The 27,054-nt window shown below is 34.9% G+C and overlaps 1 protein-coding gene across 4 annotated transcripts in view; it reads left to right on the top strand.

Annotated features, from left to right (window-relative positions):
- Kif27 (kinesin family member 27) overlaps positions 1 to 27,054 on the top strand; it is a 79,925-nt gene that overhangs the window by 7,346 nt on the left and 45,525 nt on the right. For all 4 annotated transcript variants that reach the window (XM_076843512.1, XM_076843513.1, XM_076843514.1 and 1 more), the window contains exons 2-5: positions 1,408 to 1,608; positions 6,102 to 7,060; positions 10,902 to 11,045; positions 23,773 to 23,970. In XM_076843512.1, coding sequence (XP_076699627.1) covers positions 1,408 to 1,608; positions 6,102 to 7,060; positions 10,902 to 11,045; positions 23,773 to 23,970 — 1,502 coding nt within the window. The remainder of the gene's footprint in view (positions 1 to 1,407; positions 1,609 to 6,101; positions 7,061 to 10,901; positions 11,046 to 23,772; positions 23,971 to 27,054) is intronic.

Below are 27,054 nucleotides of genomic sequence, written 5' to 3'. Positions count from 1 at the left end.
ATTTAATCTTTCATATCAAAATGGACATTTCTATTGTACCTACCTGCTTTGAGTTTCACTAATGCCACTTGTGGCCTAAAGCATTCATGGGACTTTCAATAATATATTTTATCACATCTTTTGTTTTTGTCTTAAACTTATATAAATATGTTTAATTTATTGGTTTGGCTTGTCATTTAGTTATTATAAGCTTCCTTGTTATATGCTTTTTCCAGTTCTCTACAATATATTTAGTTTATTTTATAACTATATTTAAAGCTTTATGTTGCTGGGTATGATGCATATCCTGATACATGCCTGTAATCCAAGCTACTAGGGAGTCTGAGGCAGGAGGATCACAGGTTTGAGGCCAGCTTCAGCAACTTGGTAAGACCCTATCACAAAATTTAAAGAAGTGGGGGGAGGGACTGGGTTGGGGATGTAGCTCAGTGGTAAAGCACCCCTGGGTTCAATCCCCAGTACTGGGGGAAAAAAATCTAAACAACAAGAACCCTTTAAGTAATAGGTTTATGTATTTAAATGATTTTAAATGGTAAAAATTCAAATATGACAACTATAAGATAAAAAAAAATTAAAATGTTCCTTTGTTTTTACTTTTTATTCTAACTCCCAAAGGTAAACAATTTTATTTTAAGTATTTTTGTATAGATATGTATATGTTCTTTTAACCAGATAAGACGTTTGCTTTTCTTTTATTCATAGATCTTAGACATCTATATTATAGTAGGTGTAGGGTATACCATTGTTAACTAGGCATGCTTTTAATAGATCATTAGGTTGTGTTGATTTTTTTTCATACAAGCAATACTTTCTTATCCTTACATAACATCTTTGGATGTATAAATATATATTCTTTTTATTTTTTTACACTGAAGATTGAACCCAGGAGCATTATATCCCTGAGCTACATTCCCAGTTCTTTTTATTTTTTTATTTTATCTTGAGACAGGGTCTTGCTGAGTTGATTAAGGTTTCACTAAGTTGCTGAGGCTGGCCTTGAATTTGCAATCCTCCTGCCTCAGCCTCCTGAGCTGCTGGAATTACAGGCATGCACCATCGCACCCAGCACATTTATTTTTTTATTGCTCTTTCTCCTTAGTAGACTCACAAGAGGTCAGGAATTTGTTTCTCCTCTGTTTTGTCCAGAGTGCTAGAATAGTGCATGGTACATATTAGGTACAGAGTAAATATTTGTTGAATGAATGTATGAGTAAATTTTGAGTAAAGGGATGCATATAAATATTTTGATCTATGAATTTTATCATTTTGTGGTTTAAAAAATTTCACAATCGAAATGTAGGAAAATTTATTTTTTTATTTTTTGGAAAATTTATTAAGTATAAATTTTGGATAGTAGCTTTTCTTGTATTTCAAGTTCCAGATGTACTTTCCTTTCTAAATTTTCAGCTTCAGTTGTGGAGGGTCAAAAGGGTATCATTCCTCGTGCTATTGAAGAAATATTTCAAAGCATCTCTGAAAATCCTAGCATTAACTTTGTTATAAAAGTATCCTACATAGAAGTATACAAGGAAGACCTAAGAGATCTTCTGGAATTGGAGACATCCATGAAAGATCTTCACATCCGAGAAGATGAAAAAGGAAACACAGGTGAAGTAGCCTACTTAAATGATTGCCTTCATTAGCAAATAGATATGCTTTATTCAGTTTCTGGATATTCCAAAGAAACAAATGATAGAAGCAGAATGAATTTGTGTGTTTGTTTGGTTTTGGCAATGGAGATTTAACTAAAATGTGCTTTACCATTAAGCTATATCGCCAACCCTTTTTAATTTTGAGATGAGGTCTCACTAAGTTGTTAAAGTTAGCCTCAAACTTGGGATCCTCCTGCTTCAGCCTACTAAGTAACTGGGATAACAGGTGTGTACTACTATGTCCAGCCTGAGTTTGTTTTTAACTTTTTATTAGTTAATTAATTAACTAAAATTTGGGGTGCTGGGGCTCAAACCAAACATCTTGCCCATAGTACACAGGTGTTATATCATTGAGTTATACTCATAGCCCCTTGTTTTTACTTTTAAGTTGAATAGCTTATTGATTATTAATCTTTTGATTATTAATTTTACATAAATACTCAGGTGAAAAAGTAGTTCTTCTGATAAATTTCTAGTTCATGATAGTGATTTCCTATAATTGCCTTCCTCTGCATTGAACTCAAGTGTGACTATGATATCAGCTACAATTATTTTTGTATATTTTCCCCAGAGATTGGGGATGACTTTTACTTTAGGTATTCATCCAGCCTGATCCAAAACTCTCCTTTCTTTCTCTTAAAATTTCAAATTTTTGTTCCAGCATTCCTATTTCTTTTTTTTAAGTTTAGAGTTTATATTTTTTATGTTTTTACTTCTTTATATTGACATTTACTATCTTTTGTTATGCTTTTCAATGTCTGCCTTTCTATGCTAGCAACCTTTTTAACTTCAGTAATTAATAAAAAATTGTTTGGAAATCGAAGATTACAATGGTAGGGTCAAAATGCAAGGTTTTTTTTTTTTTTTTTTTAAAAAAAACCAGGGATCAAACCCAAGGGCACTTAACCACTGAGCCACATCCCCAGCCCTTTAAAAAAAAAATTTAGAGACAGGGTCTCACTAAGTTGTTTAGGGTCTCACTAAGTTGCTGAGGCTAACTTTGAACTCTTGATTTTCCTGCCTTAGCCCCCTGAGTTGCTGGGAATACAGTTGTGTACCACTATGCCCGATTCAAAATATAAGTAGTTAAAAAAATAATGACTTTTGTTTTTCTGATTTAAAAGCTAGTATTTTCATTATAATACATTTTCAAAACAGAAAACTATAGGGAAGAAAACTAAAGATTGTCTTTGATCCCAGAACCTAGAAATAGCAACTTTCTCTCTCTTCTCTCCTTCTCTCTCTCTTTTTAAAATTTATTTTAGTGTGTATGTATGTATGTGTGTGTGTCTGTGTTCTGTGTGTGTGTCTGTTTTTTGGGATCCAACCTTGGGCCTCATATGCTAAACAAGTACTCTACCACAAAGCTACACCTACAATTTACAACTTCTCTTTTGGTATGTTTCCTTCTAGATTTATTTTTCTGGATACGTGTAATTTTTTTTAAGTATATACTTGCACCACCCACCTCTTATAGTTTTGCATTTTACTTTTATTTAATACTTATATGCATTTTCACATGTCATTAAATATTTTTGAAACGTATGATTCTATGGTCCTGTGGTAATTTGTCTTATGAATGTGTTATCATGTTTTATTTAAGTAGTGTTCCATTGTTGGCCATTTAGGCTGTTTCCAGGTTATAACTATTAGTAATAACATTGCAACAAATGGGTTTTTTGATTTTTTTTTTTTCCTGTAAAGGTTTATTGAGAAAATGGGGCTCAGTCCTTCTTGGCATCTGCTTTCCTCACGGAGGACTGGCTTAGCTCCTCTTGTTTCTTTTTAACGTGGTGGATGTGTCCCCATCCTTTTCTTGACAAACTTGAGGGCCCAATTGCCCTTGGAGATCTTGAATAGCTCCATGGCATGATGCCCATAGTGGGCACAGCTACACACCTTTCAGATCCTGTCCTGCATGAACTGGTATGCTTGGTAAGGTGCCTCTAATGGTGGCTGTGCTTCGACCTGTTCATGTTCTTAGTCACCATGGGCCTCTTGTTGAGGTACCCCAGAGCCATGGCTGTTGCTCTTCGATGGTTCTGGGTGGGGGTGGAGGGTGTAATAACTGTTCTTGGCTGTCCTCCTCTCCTAGATAGATAACACATTTAGCAGAACCTTCCTTGCAATCCCCAGAAAAGTGACTTCCTGGGGAGATTTTTCTAGTGCTTAGGAAAGGAAGGTGGGCATTATCATTCAAATAGCAATCTGTAGGGGACTTTAGATCTTGCCTCTTTATAGACCTGTCCTGGCAGTCCTGGCGTTTTTAGATGTCTGAAGAATATGATTTTGGGCTTATTTTTCAGAAAAAAGTAAACATGGTAGTTTATGATCTTATTAGGTAAATCACTATAATTTCTCTCGTCTGAATAGAATTTCAGACTGATGTTTTGAACTTCTTTATCATATGGAACAGAATTATTGAATGTTTTCTTTTATCAAAAAAATCACAAAAATAATATATGCTAATTGTGAAGCATTAAACAACATAGAAGTATATGCTATACTACTTGTAATAATTTAATGATTAAAATATTTCACAGCTGATATCAGTCCTGCAAAGGTTTGGAAGGATGTACAAACAATCCTAAAACAAATTGCTATATCTTGTTTAATGGCCCATTCACAACCAAAAATGCATTTGTTTGACAAATTTCTTTATAGTACTTTTCTGTTTATTTTTTTTTCTTTAGTACTTTCTTTTTTCTTTTCTTTTTTTTTTTTGGTCCTGGGGATTGAACTCAGAGGTACTTTATACTGATTGAACTCAGAGGTACTGTATACAGGACAATTAGTATCAGTTGGGAGGCTTTTTTTTTTTTTTTTTAATTCTTTTTAGTTGTAGGTAGACACAATACCTTTATTTTATTTTTATGTGGTGCTCAGGATCAAACCCAGTGCCTCATGCATGTTGGGCGAGCATTCTACCACTGAGCCACAACCCCAGCCCCAGGTGGGAAGCTTTTTTAAAAAATGTTGATTTCTAGGTTCTACTTCTCAGAGTTTCTGATTTAATTGATCTAGGATGGAGACTGGGAATTGTAATTTGAGAACTGTAGTGCCAAAATATATCCCAACACTGGAAAAAAATATGAAAGTTCTGATTTATAACTGCATTGCCATATTATATAACTGATCATTTTCATACTGCTTATTTATGTACATATACTTTAGAACTTAAAAATGAATGAGGATGTTAAAAACGTATCATGATAGAAATAATATAGATGAAATTATTATTTTTTAATTTTTTTTAAAGAGAGAGAGAGAGAGAGAGAGAGAGAGAGAGAATTTTTTTAATATTTATTTTTTAGTTTTCGGCGGACACAACATCTTTGTTTGTATGTGGTGCTGAGGATCGAACCCGGGCTGCACGCATGCCAGGCGAGCGCGCTACCGCTTGAGCCACATCCCCAGCCCTAGATGAAATTATTTTTCCAAAAAAAATGACATGACAAGATCTGATCAAAGAGGAAGCATTGGCACTATAATTTGAGCAAGGAATCAAGAGCTTGACTCCTCTTATACAAATCCCAAATGCACCTATTCCTTTTCAGAAAAATTTTAATATAAACAATGAATGCAGGTAGTAAGCTTAAGTTATTTTTTATTTCTTATTCTGTTGTTGAAATAGAAACTGCTTTGATTTTTCTTTGAATTGCCATCTCATCTGTTTACCTTGCACTCATATTGTGTAGGGCATGCCTGTTTTTAAAATGAATACCCAACTGTATTTATACTGAAATTTTCATAGTTGATTATGATTCCACAATACAAAAAAACCTTAAAGCTAAGGGTGGCTTGTATATTAAAAAAACTGAAACTGATTTGTTTTAATAAATTTACTATTAATTTAGCTCTTTCAATTTATGTATTTAATCTCTTTTCTTTTAATTTGAAGATCAAAGTATTGAAATTAAGTGTATTTTAGTGGATTTCTTTGTTCTTGATGATGGAGATTGACCCCAGGGTCTTGTATGTGCTAAGCACATGTTCTATCTCTGAGTTATAACTTCAGCCCAGGAGTTTGTCATTTAAGATAGTTGAGTGTGATATTTGGCTCCAAAAAACTAGATTTAAAAAAAAATATATCTTTTTTTAATATTTATTTTTTACTTTTAGGTGGACAGAATGTCTTTATTTTACTTTATGTGGTGCTGAGGATCGAACCCTCACGCATGCTAGGCGAGCACTCTACCTCTGAGCCACAACCCCAGCCCCTAAAAAAATTATATCTTGTACAGTTTAAATATTAAACTGAGTGCTGTCTGCTAAAATGAGTCCTTTGGGAGATTTTCTGAAATTGTTTAATGATGTTATTGATGTTACTATTTGAAATTTTTTATTTTTAATGAAATATTTTAGCTGAGCTGTTTCACAAATGATAAGTGTTGTGTGGTTAGTTTAATTATATGGACTTTGATGAAATCTTGCTATTGCTGTTTCAAGTGATTGTTGGGGCCAAGGAATGCCACGTGGAGAGTGTGGATGAAGTAATGAGTCTTCTAGAGATGGGGAATGCAGCCAGACATACAGGTACCACCCAGATGAATGAGCACTCCAGTAGATCACATGCAATTTTTACAATCAGCATTTGTCAAGTTGAGAAAACTATGGAGGCATCAGAAGATGGATCATGGTATTCCCATCGGCATATTATCTCAAAGTTCCATTTTGTAGATTTGGCTGGATCGGAAAGAGTAACCAAAACAGGGAATACTGGTGAACGGTTCAAAGAATCCATTCAGATCAACAGTGGGTTGCTGGCTTTAGGAAACGTAATAAGTGCCCTTGGGGACCCACGTAGGAAGAGTTCACATATTCCATACAGGGATGCTAAAATTACTCGGCTTTTGAAAGATTCCCTGGGAGGCAGTGCCAAGACTGTCATGATAACGTGTGTCAGTCCATCTTCCTTGGATTTTGATGAGTCCTTAAATTCTCTGAAATATGCCAACAGAGCACGGAATATTAGAAACAAACCCACTTTAAACTTTAGCCCTGAATCAGACCGTATAGATGAAATGGAATTTGAGATTAAATTGCTTCGAGAAGCATTGCAAAGCCATCAGAGTAGTATTAGCCAAACTAGCCAGATCCCGCGAGAGGGCAGTCCTGATAAAAACAGGATCCATTCTCTTGAGGAGCAAGTAACTCAGTTAAAAGGAGAATGCCTGGGTTACCAAAATTGTATAGAGGAAGCCTTTACCTTCCTGATGGACTTAAAAGATGCAGTCAGACTAAACCAAAAGCAGCAACACAAATTGCAGGACTGGTTTAACATGACTCAGGAGGTCAGGAAGGCTGTCCTCACCTCATTTCAAGCAAACCAAGGAATTGGAAACCTGGAAGGAGGACCACAGCATATCACAGTTCTCCAGCTGAAGAGAGAGCTTAAAAAATATCAGGTACTCTATTTTGGAAATGTCTTTTAACATCTACCTTAATAGAAGATAGTTGGATTTTCATATGTGCCTTAGCATTTGTTTGCTGAAATTATTAGGAAAATCCAGTCTCATATAGATTTGTAGTTGGAAGGGGGATGTATTTTAATAACTTTTCCAGGTAATTTTGAAAGTTATTTGATACTGCATCAAAATTCAAAGCAAAATAGAAATTTCTCGTGTTTATTTGCAATGTGTGTTTAGCACTGTTTTGTCATATTAATATATATATACTAAAACCTACTTATTTTTTTCTAATCCTTTGAATGGATCTTTTATATGCACAGGATTTTGAATCATCATTCACTGGTTATTTAGAAAATAAATCACATCTTTAATATCATCAGTGATCTCATTAACAAAGTTGTTAAGAATTAGAAGCTGTCAAGCTCTTAGTGGAAGAAGCGTTTTCCAAAATTCTGATTTTTTTTCCTGAAATTCAGGCTTTATCTGTAACAAATATTGATGGATTTCTTAAAATGAGAGGTTCTTATTTTCAAGAATATGACTGCCAACATATTCAAGTCTGGATAACCTTAGATTGTCATTCTTTTTTTGATACTAGGGATTGAACCTAGGGGTACTTAACCACTGAGCCACACACATCCTCAGCCCTTTTTATTATTTTGAGACAGGGTCTTGCTAAGTTTCTTAGGCCTACTAAGTTGCTGAGGCTAGCTTGGGACTTGGAATCCTCCTGCCTTAGCCTGGGGTTATAGTTAGTCATTCTTTTTTTTTTTTTTGTAGTTGTAGTTGGACACAGTACCTTTATTTTATTTATTTATTTTTATGTGGTGCTGAGGATTCAACCCAGGGTCTCACATGTGCTAAGTGAGCTCTCTACTGCTGAGCCACAACCCTAGCCCTAGTTTGTCATTCTTTATGGGAAAAATAGTACTGTATGAAGAAAGTTGTTAGTTCTGCTTAAAACTCAGCTGCACAGGTGCTTTTCCCATAGACAGCTGTTACCCTTCAATGTGCAGCAGGAATATTTATGAATATGTTCCATTTTGTAAGGCTCAATAAATATCTCTTCTAATTTACTTTTCCTGTCTTTGTGCCTAGGGAGTTTAACAGTGGCAAGCTAAGGGATGAGATTTATAGACATATGTAGGGAAACATCCCAAAGGTTATTGTGAGGGCAGCTTGGTAAGATGGACTGCTTAACGAGATTGCTAGCCAAGCTAACAAGGTGAGGCATGCTCTGCATGAGAAGAAGCAGGAATATTTTCTCTTCTCAGTCCTGCTTCTTGAGTCTATTAGGCAAGCAGGTAAATGCTTAATTTTAAAAATTCTTGGCTAACATAAGATTGTAGACCATTTCACAGATGCAGTATTAGCCAGATTATTGTGAGGAAAGTAAGCATTATTTTGAGATCATCATCTCCTTTTTAGAAGCTGCCAGATAGTGTTGTAATCTGATTTTTCACCATTAGTCAATTATTGGAATACTCTACCTCCTTATAAATATCTCTTTTTTTTATTATTTTTTATTTTTTTATTGGTTATTCAAAACAAATATCTCTTAAAGGAATTTTTTTATTCCAAATTTTTGATATAAGAATAGTATGTATGGGCTAGGGTTGTGGCTCAGTAGTTGAGCACTCATCTAGCACGTGCAAAGCCCTGAGTTCGATCCTCAGCACCACATAAAAATAAATAAATAAAACAAAGATATTATGTCCAACTACAGCTGAAAAATAAATATTTTTTTAAAAAAGAATAGTATGTGAAGGTACATATTTTGAACAGATAAAAACTTTTTAAATAAATAATAAACCAAATAAAACTAAGTTATAAATAATTTGTACTTAAATATACCAAACTAGAAGTTATATTTTAAATTTCTCAATTAGTTGCCTACAGAAAGAAGATATTAACTAATGAGAATTATATCTTAATTTACAGATGTAACTATAGGTTATGCAGCCATAAAGCATTATAAGGATAATCAGAATCACTTCCCCTCCTAATTTGGTGAAGAATCCCAAACAGAAAAGAAGGGACTTGCCTAGAGTCCTGCTATGAAGCTGTGATAAAAATCAAGGCTGACTTTAGACCAGGGTTCCCAGTACAGGAGCCCATCCACTGCTGTGTCACCTCTGGATGAGTCATACACATACCGCAAACATCTACATTTTATTGATTAAATCTTTTTTGTAAAGAGAGCAGTATTTTTGTAAATGAACTACTCATTCTTTACTATACCTGTCGCCTTGTAGAAAGAACATTCCTATGAAGGAAAGTTAGAATATGAATGAGTGTATCTTTGTGTGTGTGTGTGTGTGTGTGTGTGTATGTGTATGTGTGTCTCAAAAAAGAAATAGGAGCCATGTGTGGTGGTCCACGCCTGTAATCCCAGCACCTTGGGAGGCTGAGATAGGATTATGAGTTGAAAGCCAGCCTCAGCTCAAGTGAGGTACTAAACAACTCAGTGAGACTCTGTCTCTAAATAAAGTACACAGTAGGGCTAGGGATGTGGCTCAGTGGTTTAGTGCTCCTGAGTCTAATCTCTGGTACCAAAAGAAAGGGAGGTGGGACACCAGGCTCTGTGGTTCCTGCCTATAATCCCAGCAGCTCAGGAGGCTGAGGCAGGATATCATGAGTTCAAAGCTAGTCTCAGCAATTTAGCAAGGCCCTAAGCAACTCAGTAATACCCTGTCTCTAATTAAAAATATATATATAAAAAAGGGCTGGGGATGTGGCTCAGTGGTTAAGTGCCCCTGGGTTCAATCTCCTGTACGTCCCCGCCCCCACCAAAAAAAAAAAAAAAAAGAAAGAAATAGATCCTTAGAATTTAATCTCAGGGGTTTGGATACACTGTATCATCTCAGAAAGAGATTTAATCTCAATGAGCCTTAGTTTCTTAAATGTAAAGGAATCATGTCTACTCACTGAAATTTTTAAAATACTAAGCAGGGGAGCCAGCTGTGATGGTGCACTTCTGTAGTCCTAGCAACTTGGGAGGCTGAGATAAGAGGATAGGAAGTTTGGGGCCAGCCTCAGCAACTTAATGAGGCCCTAAGCAATTTAGCAAGGCCCTGTCTCAAAATAAAAATAAAAAGGGCTGGGATTGTAGCTTAGTGCTAAAGTGCACCTGGGTTCAATTTCCAGTACCCGCCCCCCAAATATATATATAATACATACATGCGTATACACACAAAGAGAGAGTCAGTATCTGGCATGAAGTAGGTCCTTGGCAAATAATTTTCTGTTTAACTTAAAGATTATTCAATAATTATTATTTGCATAATCCAAGTTTACTTTAAAACAGACTAGTTTCATCAGAAACAAAGTACTAAAACTGCTTAACCATCTTTTCAGGCTTCAAAATATATCTCTTAATAGTGAAAGAATACAAAATTCACAAATATACTTTATTTAAATATCCAAATATGTTCTTAAACTCTGTAGGTCAGTTTGGAAAATAAGAACTCTTTGATTTTTAAAAACCCACATTAAAATCTCACAGTAATTCTTGCAAACTTGTAAAATGTTCTCTAGAACCTAGGTAACTATTTAATTAAACTAGATAACTAGTTTTCATATGCAGGAAATAAAAATTCATATGCAGGAAATAAAAATTTCTGTCTTCGTAGTAGTTAATTCCTATGTTACAACTATGATAGATCCTTCAACTGTTTCTGTCTTTCTTAGAAACCAGAAAAAAGTCAAAATGAAAAGGATAAGACGAACTTAAGAGACATTGTCAAGCTGTCATTAAATCATGATTTTTGTGGTATTATATAGGTTCTCCTGAGTATTTTCTGTGGTGAATATCACATGTGCCTTCTTTCCTTCCCAGTGTGCTCTTGCTGCTGATGAAGTAGTATTTAATCAGAAGGAACTGGAGGTGAAGGAACTAAAGGATCAAGTGCAAATGATGGTACAGGAAAACAAAGGACATGTTGTTTCTTTGAAAGAAGCTCAAAAAGTGAATAGGTTACAGGTAGGGTTTCTTAATATATTTAGCTCAGTAGATGTAATACTTATTACATCTACTTTAAGTGTAAGTGGGTTCATTTCCAAAAGGATATTTCAGTTGAAGAGTTTTTTTTTTTTTAGAGAGAGAGAGAGAGAGAGAGAATTTTAAATTTATTTTTTAGTTTTCGGCAGACACAACATCTGTTTGTATGTGGTGCTGAGGATTGAACCCGGGCGGCGCGCATGGCAGGCGAGCTCGCTACCGCTTGAGCCACATCCCCAGCCCTCAGTTGAAGAGTTCTATACTGAAAGAATTATAGGTTTCCCCCTTAATCTGCTTAAGGATTCTTTTTTTTTTTTTGGTACTGAGGATTGAATTCAGGGGCACTCAACCACTGAGCTACATCTCCAGCCCTATTTTGTATTTTATTTAGACACAGGGTCTCATTGAGTTGCCTAGCACCTTGCCATTGCTGAGGCTGGCTTTGAACTTGAGATTCTCCTGCCTCAGCCTCCCGAGCTGCTGGGATTACAGGCGTGTGCCACTGCCCCTAGCAAGGGGAAAACATTTTTATTGTTAGTCAGACTTCTGTTTCACAGATATAGAGAAAATATCAATATCCAAGGACTTAATTTACAAATTATATTATAATTATCTTTTCTCCATATTTCTCCTTCAGTTGTTTACAAAGAACTAGGCAACATGATATTAAGAGTTGGAAGATAGGGCTGGGATGTTGCTCCGTGGTAGAGTGCTTGCCTGGTCTCTGAATTCAGTCCTCAACACCACCAAACCAAACCAAACCCAACCAAACACAAAAGATCTGAAAGATAAACGTATAATTTAAACTTTTTAATTTATTAGAGTATCTTTTTACCTATGGATGATTTGTTCTTTTTTTTTTTTTTTTTAGTACTGGGTAATTGACCCAGGGGTACACTATTAAGATGCCACATCCCAGCTCTTTTTTTTTTTTTTTTTTTAAATTTTTAAAATTTTGAGACAGGGTCTTCCTAAGTTGCCAAGGCTAGCCTCAAACTTGTGGTCCTCCTGCCTCAGCCAGGCATGAACCACAAAGACCAGCAGTGATTTGCTCTTTAACTTTGGTTAAATCTTCCATATTCCATATCTTAGCATTCCTGCCATTAACATAGATATGAGCGCAGTTTAATACTGAGTATGAACCTTGGCAGTCACTCCCTAACCATCCCCACAAATAGTTAATATCCTTTAAAGCCTTTAGTTTCCTATCAGTAAAATAATTAGTGCCCTAAGAAATAATCTGATCCAATACAAATTAGATTTTGATTTTAATATTATTTTATTTTTGTTTTATTTTTAATCCTTCTAATTGTGTAATTATGTTTGCATGTATTTGTGGTGTATAATGTGATAATCCAGTACATACAGTGTGTAGTGATTAAATTAGGGTAATTAGCATTTCCATCTTATGTGTTTATTATTTCTAACATTTGAACCTTTTTAACCCCTTTCCTCTAGTCTTACAAAACATATATGCTAGAGTGTTGTAGACTTTATAAAACATACTAGATTGTTGTATACATAAACTAGAATATTATAACTGTATATTATAACTATAAACTATAGTTACCCTACTGTACTATAAAACATTAGAATTATTTTTTTTTCTTGATATTTGTTGCACCCAGTGGTGCTCTGCCACTGAGTCACATCCCTGGCCCTTTTCATTTTTTATTTTGAGATTAGATATCGCTAAGTTGCCGAGGCTAGCTTCAAAATTACTATTCTCCTGCCTCAGCTTCCCGAGGATTACAGGCATGTTCCACTGTGCTGCACTTAGAATTTTTTACAAAATTGACACACAGTAATTGCACATATTTTATCAAATGAGAAAAGTTAGTATATTTATCACCTCAGACATATGTAATTTCTCTGTGCCTGGAACATTCTAAATCCTCTATACTAGCTATTTTTTTAATGTATTTTTTTTATTTATATATGACAGCAGAATGCATTAGAATTCTTATTACATATATAGAGCACAATTTTTCATATCTCTGATTGTATATATAGTATATTCACACCAATTCATGTCTTCATACATGTATTTTGGATAGTAATAATCATCACATTCCACCATCATTAATTATCCCATGCCCCCTCCCTTCCCCTCCAACCCCTTCACCCTATCTAGAGTTCATCTATTCCTCCGTGATCCCACTATGAATCAGTCTCCTTATATCAAAGAAAACTTTTGGCATTTGTTTTTTTGGGTTTAGCTGACCTCACTTAGCATTATCTTATCTAACTCCATCCATTTACCTGCAAATGCCATGATTTTATTCTCTTTTTATTGCTGAATAATATTCTTTGTGTATATGTGCCACACTTTTTCTTATCTATTTATCTATTGAAGGGCATCTAGGTTGATTCCACAGTTTAGCTATTGTGAATTGTGCTATTATAAACATTGATATGGCTCTGTCCCTATAGAATGCTGTTTTTAAGTCCTTTAGGTATAGACCGAGGAGAGGTAAATGGTGGTTCCATTCCCAATTTTCCAAGAAATCTTCATACTGCTTTCCATATTGGCTGCACCAATTTGCAGTCCCACCAGCAGTGTATGAGTGTACCTTTTCCTCCACGTCCTCACCAACACTTATTGTTGTTTGTATTCATAATAGCTGCCATTCTGACTGGAGTGAGATGAAATCTTAGAGTGGTTTTAATATGCATTTTTATCTAATTGGTAGTGATGATGAACATTTTTTCATGTATTTGTTAATTGATTGTACATCATCTTCTGAGAAGTGTCTCTTTAGGTCCTTGGCCCATTTATTGATTTGAATTATTTGTTTGTTTGGTTTTTTTTGGTGTTTTAGCTTTTTGAGTTCTTTATGTACCCTAGTTTTTAGTGCTCTATCTGATGTGTGAAGGGTAAAGATTTTCTCCCAAGATGTAGGCTCTCTATTTACCTCACAGATTGTTTCTTTTGATGAGAAGAAACTTTTTAGTTTGAGTCCATCCCATTTATTGATTCTTGATTTTAATTCTTGTTCCACAGGAGTCTTATTAAGGAAGTCGGGGCCTAATCCCACCTGATGGAGATTAGGGCCTACTTTCTTCTATTAGATGCAGGGTCTCTGGTTTTATTCTTAAGTCCTTGATCCATTTTGAGTTGAGTTTTGTGCATGGTGAGAGATAGGGGTTTAATCTCATTTTGTTGCATATGGATATCCAGTTTTCCCAGCACATTTGTTGAAAAGGCTATCTTTTCTCCAATGTATGTTCTTGGCACCATTGTCTAATAAAAGATAATTGTAATTTTGTGGGTTAGTCTCTGTGTCCTCTATTCTGTACTATTGGTCTACCAGTCTAATTTGGTGCCAATATCATGCTGTTTTTGTTACTGTTGCTCTGTAGTGTAGTTTAAGATCTGGTATAGTGATGCCACCTGCTTCACTCTTCCTGCTAAGAATTGCTTTAGCTATTCTGGTCTCTTATTTTTCCCGATGAATTTCATGACTGCTTTTTCTACTTCTATGAAGAATGTCATTGGGGTTCTGATTGGAATTGCATTAAATCTGTATAATGTTTTTGGTAGTATGGTCATTTTGATAATATTAATTCTGCCTATCCAAGAGCAAGGTAGATATTTCCATCTTCTAAGGTCTTCTTTGATTTCTTTCTTTAGGGTTCTGTAGTTTTCATTATATAGATCTTTTACCTCTTTTGTTAAGTTGATTCCCAAGTTTTGTTTTGTTTTGTATTTTTGAGGCTATTGAGAGTGGGATAATTTTTCTCATTTTCCTTTCTGAGGATTTGTCACTGATATAGAGAAATGCCTTTGATTTAATTCTTTTGTCTATCTAATTGCTCTGGCCAATGTTTCAAGAACTATGTTAAATAGAAGTGGTGAAAGAGGGCATCCTTGTCTTGTTCCAGTTTTTACAGGGAATGCTTTCAATTTTTCTCCATTTTGAATGATGTTGGCCTGGGGCTTAGCGTAGATAGCCTTTAGGATGTTGACATATGTTCCTCTTATCCCAGCATTTCCAAACTCATTCTATGAGGCCATATCACTCCAAAACTAGGCAGACACATCAAAAAAAGAAAACTTCAGACCAATATCTCTAAAGAATATAGAATATAGATGCAAAAATACTCAATAAAATTCTGGCAAATTGAATACAAAAACATCAAAAAGATTGTGCATCATGATTAATTGGGATTCCTCCCAGGGATACAAGATTGGTTCAACATACTGATATCAATAAATGTAATTCATCACATCAATAGACTTAAAGATAAGAATCATATGATCATCTCAATAGACACAGAAAAAGCATTTGACAAAATACAGCACCCCTTTATGTTCAAGCTGGGATTATAGGCATGTGCCACCAAACCTGGCTGTGTTCCTTTTGATAATAGCTATTCTAATTGAGCTAAGATGATATCTCATTATGGTTTTGTTTTGCATTTCCTTGATAAGTAGTCTCCTTGGGCATTTTTTCATATTTCTGCTGGCTATTTGTATATATTCTTCTGGGCAATGGCTATTCAGGTCAATTGTCCATTTTAAAATATTTTTAGTATTATGCTGTTGAGTCATTTAAGTTCTTTACAAATTTTGGAATCTATCACTTATTGGATAAATAATTTGCAAATATTTTCTTCCATTATGTAGGTTGTCCTTTACTCTGTTGATTGATTCCTTTGTTATGCAGAAACATTTAGTTTGTTATAATCCCATTTGTAAGTTTTGCTTTTCCCTGAAATTTTTCTAGCAGTGTCAGATTGTAAGTCTTTCATCCATTTTTTTAGTTGATTTTTGATATGATGAGAGAGAAGAGTCCAACCCCTCTTTATTTTTGGTTTCCATTTGCAGGGTATATATATTCATTTTTCTACCCCTTCACTTTCAGCCTATTTTTCTTTACCAGTGAAGTAAGTTTCTTATGAACAGCATATGATTGGGTCTGTGTTCTTCTGTTGAGTTTTTGCTTTTATCTACTCAGCTAGTCTTTATCTTTTTTTAATATTTATTTTATAGTTGTAGTTGGACACAATACCTTTATTTTATTTATTTATTTTTATGTGGTGCTAAGGTTCGAACCCAGGGCTTCGCAGGTGCTAGGCAAGCACTCTGTTGCTGAGCCACAACCCCAGCCCTTGTCTTTTTTTTTTTAATATTTATTTTTTAGTTGTAGTTGGACACAGTATCTTTATTTATTTATTTTTATGTGGTGTTGGGGATCGAACCCAGGGCCTCGCCCGTGCTAGGTGAGTGCTCTACCATTGAGCTACTACCACAACCCCCCAGCCCTAGTCTTTATCTTTTAATTGAGGGATTTAATCTGCTTATTTTCAAGGTTACTACTGATAAATAAAAATACATCCTGTCATTCTGTTTATTTTTTTTCCGGTTTGCTTTGTTTGTCTTTTATTCCTTTTTTCCCATCCTATTCATCTTTTTGGGTTGGTGGTTTTTATATTGGTAGGGTTTGGTTCTCTCTGTATTTTTGTATCTGTAGTACTATTGAGTTTTGTACTTTGAAGTGTGGTTTTTTGTTTTTGTGTTTTGGTACTGGGAACTGAACCTAGGGGTATTTAACCACTGGGCCATATCCCCAGCCCTTTTTAAAAATATATTTTATTTAGAGACAGCGTCTCACTGACTTGATTAGGGCCTTGCTGATTTGCTGAGACTAGCCTGGAACTCTTCATCCTCCTGCCTTAACCTCCTCAGCTGCTGGGATTATAGGCATGTGTCATCATACCTGGCTTTTATTGTGCTTTTAATTTGCATTTCCCTGATGACTAGTGAGGTTAAACATTTTTTCATATATTTTTGGTTATTTGAATATCTTCTTTTGTGAAGTGCTAATTCAAGTCTTTTGTTTGTTTTTTTTTATTGAATTGTCAGTGTTTTAAATAAATTTATAGAATGTTGATATATGTTCTGAATATGATTTTGCAAATATTATTTCTATTTCTGTGACTTAGGTTTTGGTCTCAGTGGTGTCTTTTTTTTTTTTTTTTCTAACCAGGGATTGCACCTAGGGGCTCTTATCCATTGAGCCACATTCCCCAGGCGTTTATATTTTTTGAGACATGGTCTCATTAAGTTATTTAGGGCCTCACTAAGTTGCTGAGGCTGGCCTTGAATTTGCAGTCCTCCTGCCTCAGCCTCCTGAGCTTCCATGGCTCTTCTCCCACCCCCAGGTGTACTGGGGATTGAACACAGGTCCCTGTGTGTGTTAACCAAGCAATCTACCAGTGATCTATATCTGTAGACCTTTTGATTTTATTTTGAGATAAGGTCTTGCTAAGTTTCCCTAGGGAGTCTCCAAATTGAGATTGTTCCTCCTGCCTCAGCTTCCCAAGTAGCTGGGATTACAGGTATCACTGCATCAGCTTTAGTGGTGATTTCTGATGAAAATATTTTGTATTATAATAAAATTTAATAGTCTTTTTCTATAAGATTAATAATGTTTGTTTTCTATTTATACACTTTTCCTTTGAATATATTTTCTATATTATCTTCCAGGAGATTTATCATTTTGCCCTTTACATAGGCTCTACCTTCCTCCTAGAATTGATTTTTGTGGATAAGATAAAGGTCAGCTTTCATTTATTTTTCTTTTCATATAGATACCAGTTGCCCTAGCATCATTTATTGAAGAGACTCTTCTTTCACCACTGTTTTCCCCATTTTTTTTTTCTTTTTTGGTTACTAGGACTTGAACCCAGGGATACTTTACCACTGGGCTACATCCCCAGCCCTTTAATTCTGATGTTTTATTTATAAATCCTTGTAGATTTTTATTTATGATTGTATAATTTTATCATCTGCAAATGATGAGTTTTACTTCTTTCTTTACTATCTTTTAACCTTTTCTTTCTTTTTCTTGCCTTTCTGTATTTTGCTGGGATCTCCAATATATTGGTGAGTACAGGTAGTGATCCCTGCATTGTTTCTAATCATAGAGAAGCTTTCAACATACCACTGTTACGTACCATATTTACTACAAGTGTTATTTATTCACCCTTTATCAAACTAAGGAAAATATATGATAATTTTTATTATGAATGGATACTGAATTTTATCAAATGATTTTTTTTTTAAATCTGGCACTAGAGATTGAACTCAGGGGTGCTTTACCACTGAGCAATATCCCCAGCCCTTTTTTATTTTGAGAGAGGGTCTCACTAAGTTGCTTAGGCCTTCACTAAATAGCTGAGGCTGGCCTCGAGCTTGCAATCCTCTTGCCTCAGCTTCCTCAGTTGCTGGTATTACACATGTGCACCACCATGCCAAGCTCAAAATATTTTTTTAGTTGTGGATGGACACAATACTTTTATTTTTATGTGGTGCTGCGGATCAAACCCAGGGCCTCAGATGTGCTAGGCAGGCACTCTGCTGCTGAGCCACAACCCCAGCCTCTCAAATGATATTTAATCATACAACATTTCTCACTTATTCTGCTAATGTAGTGAATGACCTTGGTTGCTCTAATTTTAAACCATGCATTCCTGGAATAACCCCCTTCTTTTGTTGTGAAATAATGTTGAGTTGAGGCTCCCAAGACCCATCCTCAGGTTGGATAATGTACTAGGAGGACTCAGCATATAGTTGTCTTGTGACTTAAGATTTATTACAGTGAAAGGATAGGTGTCTTGATGAAATCAAAATCCATCAGCAAATGGAAAAAAAACACATGGAACAAAGTTTAGGGGAAACCAAGTTCAGGCTTCCAAGAGTTATCTTCAGGTGGAGTCACACGGGATGTGCTTAATTCTCCAAACAGTGAGTTGTGACAACCTGTGAAAAGTTTGTGTCAGGGAAACTCAGGAGAGACTTTGGCTATTATTTTCTTGAGGGCTGGTCATAAAGGTGCCTTCTATCTAGAACAGACTACTAGAAGGAAAGCAGGTGTTCAGTATAAAACACATTGCTTGTACAGTTTGAGCATGATGATCTATTGTTATCAGTTAGGAAATGTGGGAGGCCGCCATGTCATCTGACCAGCGTTTTCCTCTCCTGATCCGTTTGAGGCACTGTTGGTCATCCCCGATGATCTGGCTTAAGTGGCTGTAGATGGTAGCCCTGATCTTGAGAGGAGTAAAAATGCAGCCAAATGTGTCTTCATGCGTAGGCCTGCCTTCCAGCAGCCCCATGGGTCGGGCTATGCTCACCTGTTCCTTTGTGATATTACCCTCTTGCCCTATTTGGGATAGAATGTTCCATGGAAACGCCCTTTGTGTGTGCCCTTCTCTCTCTCTTTTTTTTTAATATTTATTTTTTAGGTGTTTTTGGACACAATCCCTTTATTCTATTTATTTATTTTTATGTGGTGCTGAGGATCGAACCCAGGGCCTCACAAATGCTAGGCGAGCACTCTACCACTGAGCTACAACCCCAGCCCGGTGTGCCCTTCTCTTACTCTGGGTGTGGCCTTCCTAGATGTCAGTCAACCTGCTGACAGCCGATATCACGTGAAGCTAGACTCAGCGCCTTGAAACCTGACCCTTTGCCTCATTTTGAATGGCTTCTCCTCAATAAAAGGGGTCAGCACAAGCTCGTTCTCTCTGCGGACCCTTAAGGTCAGAGGAGCTATCACAGTACCCCCAAATAAAAGGTATTTCTGTCTCTTGTGTGGTTATTTCATGCAGTCCAGTTCCCCTGGAGTCCCTGAGTGTTTTAGTAGAAAGGAACGTGGCAAGGAACCCTCCCCAAATCTAAGTTCTCAGACACCTGACAACCTTGTAGCTGATTTTTGAAAGGATAACAGTCAAGTTTACTATGTCAGCTCTTTTCTGCACTATTGTGCTATATTTGGTTTGCTAATATATATATTTTTTAGGATTTTTTTGTCTAGGCTCACAAGTGAGATTGGCCTATATTTTCCTCTCATAATATCTTTCTTAGATATAGCAACAAGTTATTTGGCCTTCTAATATAGGTTTGGTAGTGTTCCCTTTTTCTAAACTTGGAAGAAGGATATGTGAAACATTGGTCTTATTTCTTCCTTAAATGTTTGAATTGAAAAAAATGTTTGAATTGACACCTAAAGCTTTTTGGATGAGAATTTTTCATTGTGGAAATGTTTTGTTGTTGTTGTTGTTGTTATTTTTTGGTACTGGGGATTGAATACAGGGACATTTTACCACTGAGCTATATCCCCAGACGTTTTTATTTTTTATTTTGAGATAGCATCTAAGTTGCTTTTTTAAAAAATTTTATTAGAATCTTCAGGCTGGGGGTGTAGTATAGTGATAGAGCTCTTGCATGAAGCTCTAGGTTTGATCCGTAGCACCACAGAAAATATTTATTCATATTTTCAATATTATAGATTTGTTCATCGTTTCATTATTTTCTGCCCATTATTTAATTTTTTCTACTTTGCAGGGAGGAGGTTGCTGTATTTCTAACTTATTTAGATGGATGATTAGTTCATTGATCTTTAACTTTTTATAATATATGCATTTAAAGTTATTCCTTCCTTCCTTCTTCCTTCCTTCCTTTCTTTTTCTTCTCCTTCCTTCCTTCCTTCCTTCCTTCCTCCCCCGACTTCTTTTTTTTTTTTTTTTTTAATCAAGATTGAACCTAGGGGCACTTAACCACTAAGCCATATTCCAACCCTTTTTCTTTTTTAAGACAGGATCTTGCTAAGTTGCTAAGTATTTTAGTTAGCTTTTTTTTTTTTTTTTTTTTTTTTTTTTGCTGCTGTGACTAAATGACCTGACCATTTTAGAGGAGGAAAAGTTTATTTGAGGGCTCACAGTTTCAGAAGTTTCAGTCCACAGATAGCTAGATCCATTCCTCAAGGCTTGAGGTGAGTTAGAATATCAAGCTGGAAGAGTGATGGAGGAAAGTGTCTCACATGATAATCAGAAAGCATAGAGAGAGACTCCACTTGCCAGATGCAAAATATATATCCCAAAGGTACCGCCCTAATGACTTACCACCTCCAACTATACCTTACTACATCCTCAACATCCTCAGTTAATCCTATCAGGGATTAATTCACCTCTCTCGAAACCCAATAATTTCTCCTCTTAACTTCTTGCATTGTCTGATACATGAGCTTTTGGAGGACATCTCACATCCAAATCAAAACACGGAGGCTGACTTTGAACTTGTAATCCTCCTGCCTCAACCTCCTGAGCAGCTAGGATTACAGGTATATACTACCACACCCACCTTATATAAGTCTTCCTAATCTTATCTTTACTTGAATTCTGCATTCAGCTCAAAATATTTCTTAATTTTTATTTTGACTTTTCCTTTGACTTTTGAATTATAACAGTTATTTTATTTCTCTTTGGGGAATTTTAAATTTTATATTAACGTTTAGTTTAATTGCCAGTAGTCAGATAGCATATCATGCATGATTTCAACACTTTCAATGTATTGAAACTTGCTTTCTAGCTAAGTTTAAAACCAAATTTTGTTGTTGTTATAGTTCCATTTAGAAAGAATGTTTGTTCTGCAATCATTGGGTACAGTTAATCCTGTTATTCATATGTGTATTTTTATTCACTTTTTTCATCTTTTTGTTATGTCATTAGAGTGATGTTAAAGTTTCCCACTGTGATTTTTCATAAATCTTCATGTAATACTGATAATTTTTGCATTATATGTGTCAAAGTACATATAAATTAGGGGAACTGTTATTTTACCCTTGTGAATTGACATTTTTATAATTTTGTTACCCTCTTTTTTGATGCTTCTAATGGTTTTTGAATTAATATCAAAATATCTATTTTGATATTACTGTAGCTGCACCAGCTTTTTTTATTGATTAAAAAAACTTGGGGCTGTGGTTGTGGCTCAGTGATAGAGCACTCACTTAGCACACGTGAGACCCTGGGTTGGATCCTCAGCACCACATAAAAATAAATAAATAAAATAAAGGTATTGTGTCCAACTACTTCTAAAATATAAATGTATAAAAAAGTCTTATTTTTAATCTTGTCTATTTTAATTTGTATTTATTATAAGCAGCATATGGTTAATTTTAAAAGTCCTCTCTGTCAGTCTTTATCTTTACTACTATCTTATGTAGTTCATTCATGAATTTAGCATAATTGCTCTTATGTTTTGGTTAATAAATAATATTTATTCTTTCTGCTCTATCTATGTTCCTTTTTTTTATTCCTTTCTAACCTTTTGGATCAATTGGTTATTTTTAAATTTTTTGTTGTTTTCTCCATTAATTTATAAGTTGTACTTTTATTCTATTTTTTAGTGGATATTCTAGAATATATTGTTCATTCTTGACTAATATTAATTAGTACTTCACTTAACACTTCTAACTTACATACTTTTTTTTTTTTGGTGGTGGTGGTACTGGGGATTGAACCCAGGACCCTGCATATGCTAGATGAGTGCTCTACCACTAAGCTATATCCCCAGCCCTCAACTTACATACCTTTGGTGTTATATATTTCAGTTATCTGAATGTATAATTTTCAATAAGATTGCATTTTTATTGTATAGTATGAACAATGAAATGTTAGGTTTTTTCTTTCTCCCTATTAAACTTATAGTATACATGAAATATTGAGATGAATGACAGTTTTTTGCTTACATAATTTTATCTTGGTAAAACAAAGAGAGCTTTCTGGATTAGAAACACTTCAAAACTTTTCTTTAGGGTCTGGGGATGTGGCTCAAGCGGTAGTGTGCTCGCCTGGCATGTGTGCAGCCCGGGTTTGATCCTCAGCATCACATACAAAAAGATGTCGTGTCTGCCGAAAACTGAAAAATAAATATTAAAAAAATTCTCTCTAAAAAAAATTATTTAAGGGATACATAAAACACTACCTTCCTGCCACACACATGATCCATAATTCATTCTGCCCTTTGATTTCCAAGTTTTCTTCCTCCCTGGATCTTTTGTGGCTGGTTATCTTTTGTTTCTTTGTACTTCTGATTTTCTTTTTCACTAATGAAAAGCTTTCACTTTACTGCACTTTCTCCTTTGCCGATATCTCTGCTATAATCTGATATTTTGTCTTTCAACTTTCTTGTTTCTTCTTGGATTTTACTCCAAAAGTCCATTCTTCATGAGATAGCTAATTAAATTACTCCAATCACAGTGGCAAAATAACCAATCACAGTGGATGGGGTATAGTCTTTGAGTATTGACTTTTTTGGCTTCTTACTTGTTTACTATTCAAAAGATTTTTGCCACTTAGAATGGTACTAATTTGGGGCTGGGATTGTGGCTCAGAGGTAGAGCGCTTGCCTACCATGCATGAGGCACTGGGTTCAATCCTCAGCACCACATAAAAATAAAATAAAAATTAAAAAAAAAAAGAATGGTGTGTGTGTGTGTGTGTGTGTGTGTGTGTGTCTATGTCTATGTATATATATATATGTGTGTGTGTGTGTATATGTATATATAAATAAATTCATTCTAGAATAACCACTAAAAAAAAAAAAAAGAACACCAGAAAACAGAAAGATAGCCTTTGGATAAATGAAGTTTGACTGTACTGTTAAGATAGTTGTGATTTTGGTCAATATAAAATTGATTATTTATTTATTTTTAAAATATTTTTAGTTGTAGATGGACACAATACCCTTTTTGTTTGTTTGTTTATTTTTTTTATGTGGTCTGGGGATTGAACCCAATGCCTCATGTATACTAGCTAAGTGCTCACCACTGAGCCACGACTCCAGTCCTTATAAAATTGATTTTTAATTGCATATGCTAAGGTTCTCTATTCAAATTCTCATCTCTGTTCTACAAAGAATGAAAAAATAATAGAACAGCAGCTTCTTGTGGATCAACTGAGTGAAGAACTAACAAAACTTAACCTGTCAATGACTAAAGAAAGTTGTGGAGATGGGCCTGATGCCAGGATCCCTGAAAAAAGACCATATACTGTACCATTTGACACTCGTTTGGGGCATTATATTTATATTCCATCAAGACAAGATTCCAGGAAGGTACAGTTCTATTTTTTTCTTTGAGATTGAAAAAAAAATTGTTTATAGTATTATATTATGGGTAGTTCTACAGTCTTAGCAGTTTTTTTCTGTTTGGCTTTATGAACTTTTATGTATCTCTTTCTCTTACACTTGAGTGTGAATACCAACTTTGCTGTGTAGTCCTGGATGTTTGATGAACCTGAGTAAGCATCTGTAAGGATGGGGTAACATGGTGGGGCCCGTATAGAGGGTTTACATGAGATGCTGACTCTGAAGTACCTGCAATGCCTGGTAAATGGCATCCTCAGCATATGCATGGTGCCCTAGGCCCAAATGTCACAGAGTGAGTAAGATAGATACTATCCTTGCCTGTATGCTTTTCAGTTTTAAGTGCTTAGATTTTAAATTTTAAACAAATGTTATTATTTCAGTTGACATTTTCTTTATGGTTGAATATGACAGATTTTTTCATAGACTAAGAAGAAAGAAATTCTTTGTAGGCTTCAAATATCTATTAATTTATTTAATAATTTTAATCTTCTATATTTAAAAAGTCCTTTTCTTTCAATTATTGGTTGTAATTTGAAAATTTTTCTGTTTCTGTCCATTCTTTTATTTGCTAATTGAGGGTTTTTTTGTCATTGTTGTTTTTTGTTTTTGATGGTAGTGGTTGTCTCTCTCTCTCTGGGCAGTTAGGGCTCCATGGGCTCTGCCAGAAGGGTTAAATCATTTTTTTCTTTTTCTTTTGTGGTACTGGGGATTGAACCCAGGTCCTCATTAAGCCTTTCTTTTAATTATATTTATTTTTATAGTTGTAGATGTACACAATCACTTTATTTATTTTTATGTGGTGCTGAGGATCAAACCCAGTGCTCTAGGCAAGTACTCTACCACTGAGCCACAAGCCCAGCCCCTTCTTTTATTTTTATTATAATTTTTTTAATTTTTACTTTTTTATTAGTTACACATGACAGTACAATGATCTTGACAATTCAAATATTTGAATCAAATGGGGTATAATTATTCTTTATCACAAGTTGTTTGATTAGATCTGAAATAGACATGAAATAAAAACTTCCACAGTCATTGCTTCAAATAAGCAAATTTTTAGTTTTGTTTTAAAATATTTCCTTCTACCCTAAAAGAACCATCCATCAAAAGAAGGGGGAAAAGGAAGGAGATACAAAGGCCATATGATAAGCAGTTTGGGAATTCTCTTGCTCCTATTATGTATCTAGAAATCCCAGTCACCTCTTGTGTTTGTATCAGTCACTGCAGCAGCCAGGAGAAGTCAGGCATGATGGCAGGGCCCACATGTTCAGGTGTTGTTCCAGTGTTCTAAAAGTGAGGGAAGGGTTTCACTTCGAATACCAAAATGAGCTAAATTAAGCCAAATAGTACATCTAAAATGCAATTTAATTTTCTCCTGGATTTCTTCTCCTTGCCAGAAGTCTAGTTAATATTTTCCATCTCAAATATTTTTTTCCTGCTGTCTACCTCTAATATTTTCTTGAAGTAATTATAATCTGGCATGTGAAATATTTCCTCAGCTTAAAATACTTTCAGATGAAAAGGGGGGAAATGACTTTTAATCAATTTAAAATCAATTATATAAAGAATTTGAACTTTATTTCTTGTATGCTTACTTATACATTTTGGAGGGAAAAGTGAAAAAATCTTATTTATTTTAAAAGTATAATATTTGTCATACATGTATGTCATTAGTAGCTTTTCTCATTTAACAACACATTGTGAACATTTGATAGTCATTAAATATTCTCTCATAAGAGCATGATTTTAAATTTTTTGTGGCACCAGGGGTAGAGTCCAGGACCTCAAGCATAGGCAAGCATTCCATTGCAGAGTTACACCCCGAGTCCTAAACCAAATCTTGATTTAAACTTAAATAAGCAGGACTGAGGCTGTGGCTCAGTGGTAGAGCGCTTGTCTAGCATGTGTGAGGCACTGGGTTCAGTTTTCAGCACCACATATAAGTAAATGAATTACATAAAGGTCTACACATCTAAAAAAAATTTAAAAATGAGTTCATTTAAAAAATAAACTTAAATAAGTAGATCTTATTTAGTGTTCATCATTAAGCTTGGCTGTTTGGTTTTCTTTAAAATAAGAAAAGTTAAAGGCAAATTACAATCCCAGAAAACTAAGTTTGACTCTGAACAAAAGGTTTTATTTGCTCTTGAGAGGAGACCCAGACCCCAACAAGAAAAAAACTTGATGCTTGTCAGTTACAGGCCAGATCACTATGCTGGGTACATTATACTTGTTAGATATATACTTTTTGAGTTGGTTCTTCTGGGAAGACTTTCTCTCCCTCATAACATTTTCCCTCAAACTGGGAACCACCTAGAAAACTTTACCCCTTATCCATCATGGAGTTGATGTGATAGATGGTGTCATTAAGTGACCAATAGCGGGGTCACAAAAATCAGATATAAATAAGAGGATCTTTAGTAACAGGTAGGCTTTTTGAGGAAGGGATGTGTGAGGGACCTACTGTCAAGTGATTAAACTTTGAACTACCGTACAATATACATATTCTACTATATGTTGTAATTTTAACAGCTTATATGATGTCTTGCATTAGTAAATTGAATGCTCATCTAAGATTTTATTATTTTTCTGAGAAGTCACCTAATGTTTGGTAACAGAGGTGATAAAATGAAAATACTGAGTAATAGAACCCCGAACAAAAGTATAAAAGCAATTTCTATCTAATTCATTGCTTTTGTTTTCCAGAGTCATTTTTTAAGCACTTGAAGTGCATTTCCAATAGAAGCATGTTATAATATAAAAAATCCTTAGACTAGTACAGAAGATTTTTTTACCAATTATATATCAAACATTAAAACATTAATTCAGCTGTATCTAACTATCATATGTCAAGTATGAATATATGCATTCTTATTTTCAAATTGGTAATGTTTGTTCTGGCTGAGGGAGTGGCAATAGTTCTGGATTTATTCCTATGAGGGGAGATATAGAAATTTAGCAATAATCTCACAATTCTCTAAACATTCTGGACAGGGAAGATTGAGGGGTGGGTATATTTGTTGGGAAGTACCTGTACTATGTTAAATTGGG

The sequence above is a fragment of the Callospermophilus lateralis genome, chromosome 2, assembly GCF_048772815.1.
Source record: "Callospermophilus lateralis isolate mCalLat2 chromosome 2, mCalLat2.hap1, whole genome shotgun sequence".
Classification (NCBI taxonomy): Eukaryota; Metazoa; Chordata; class Mammalia; order Rodentia; family Sciuridae; genus Callospermophilus; species Callospermophilus lateralis.
Note: the sequence above shows the minus strand (reverse complement) of the source record. Positions and strands in the feature narration are given on the sequence as shown.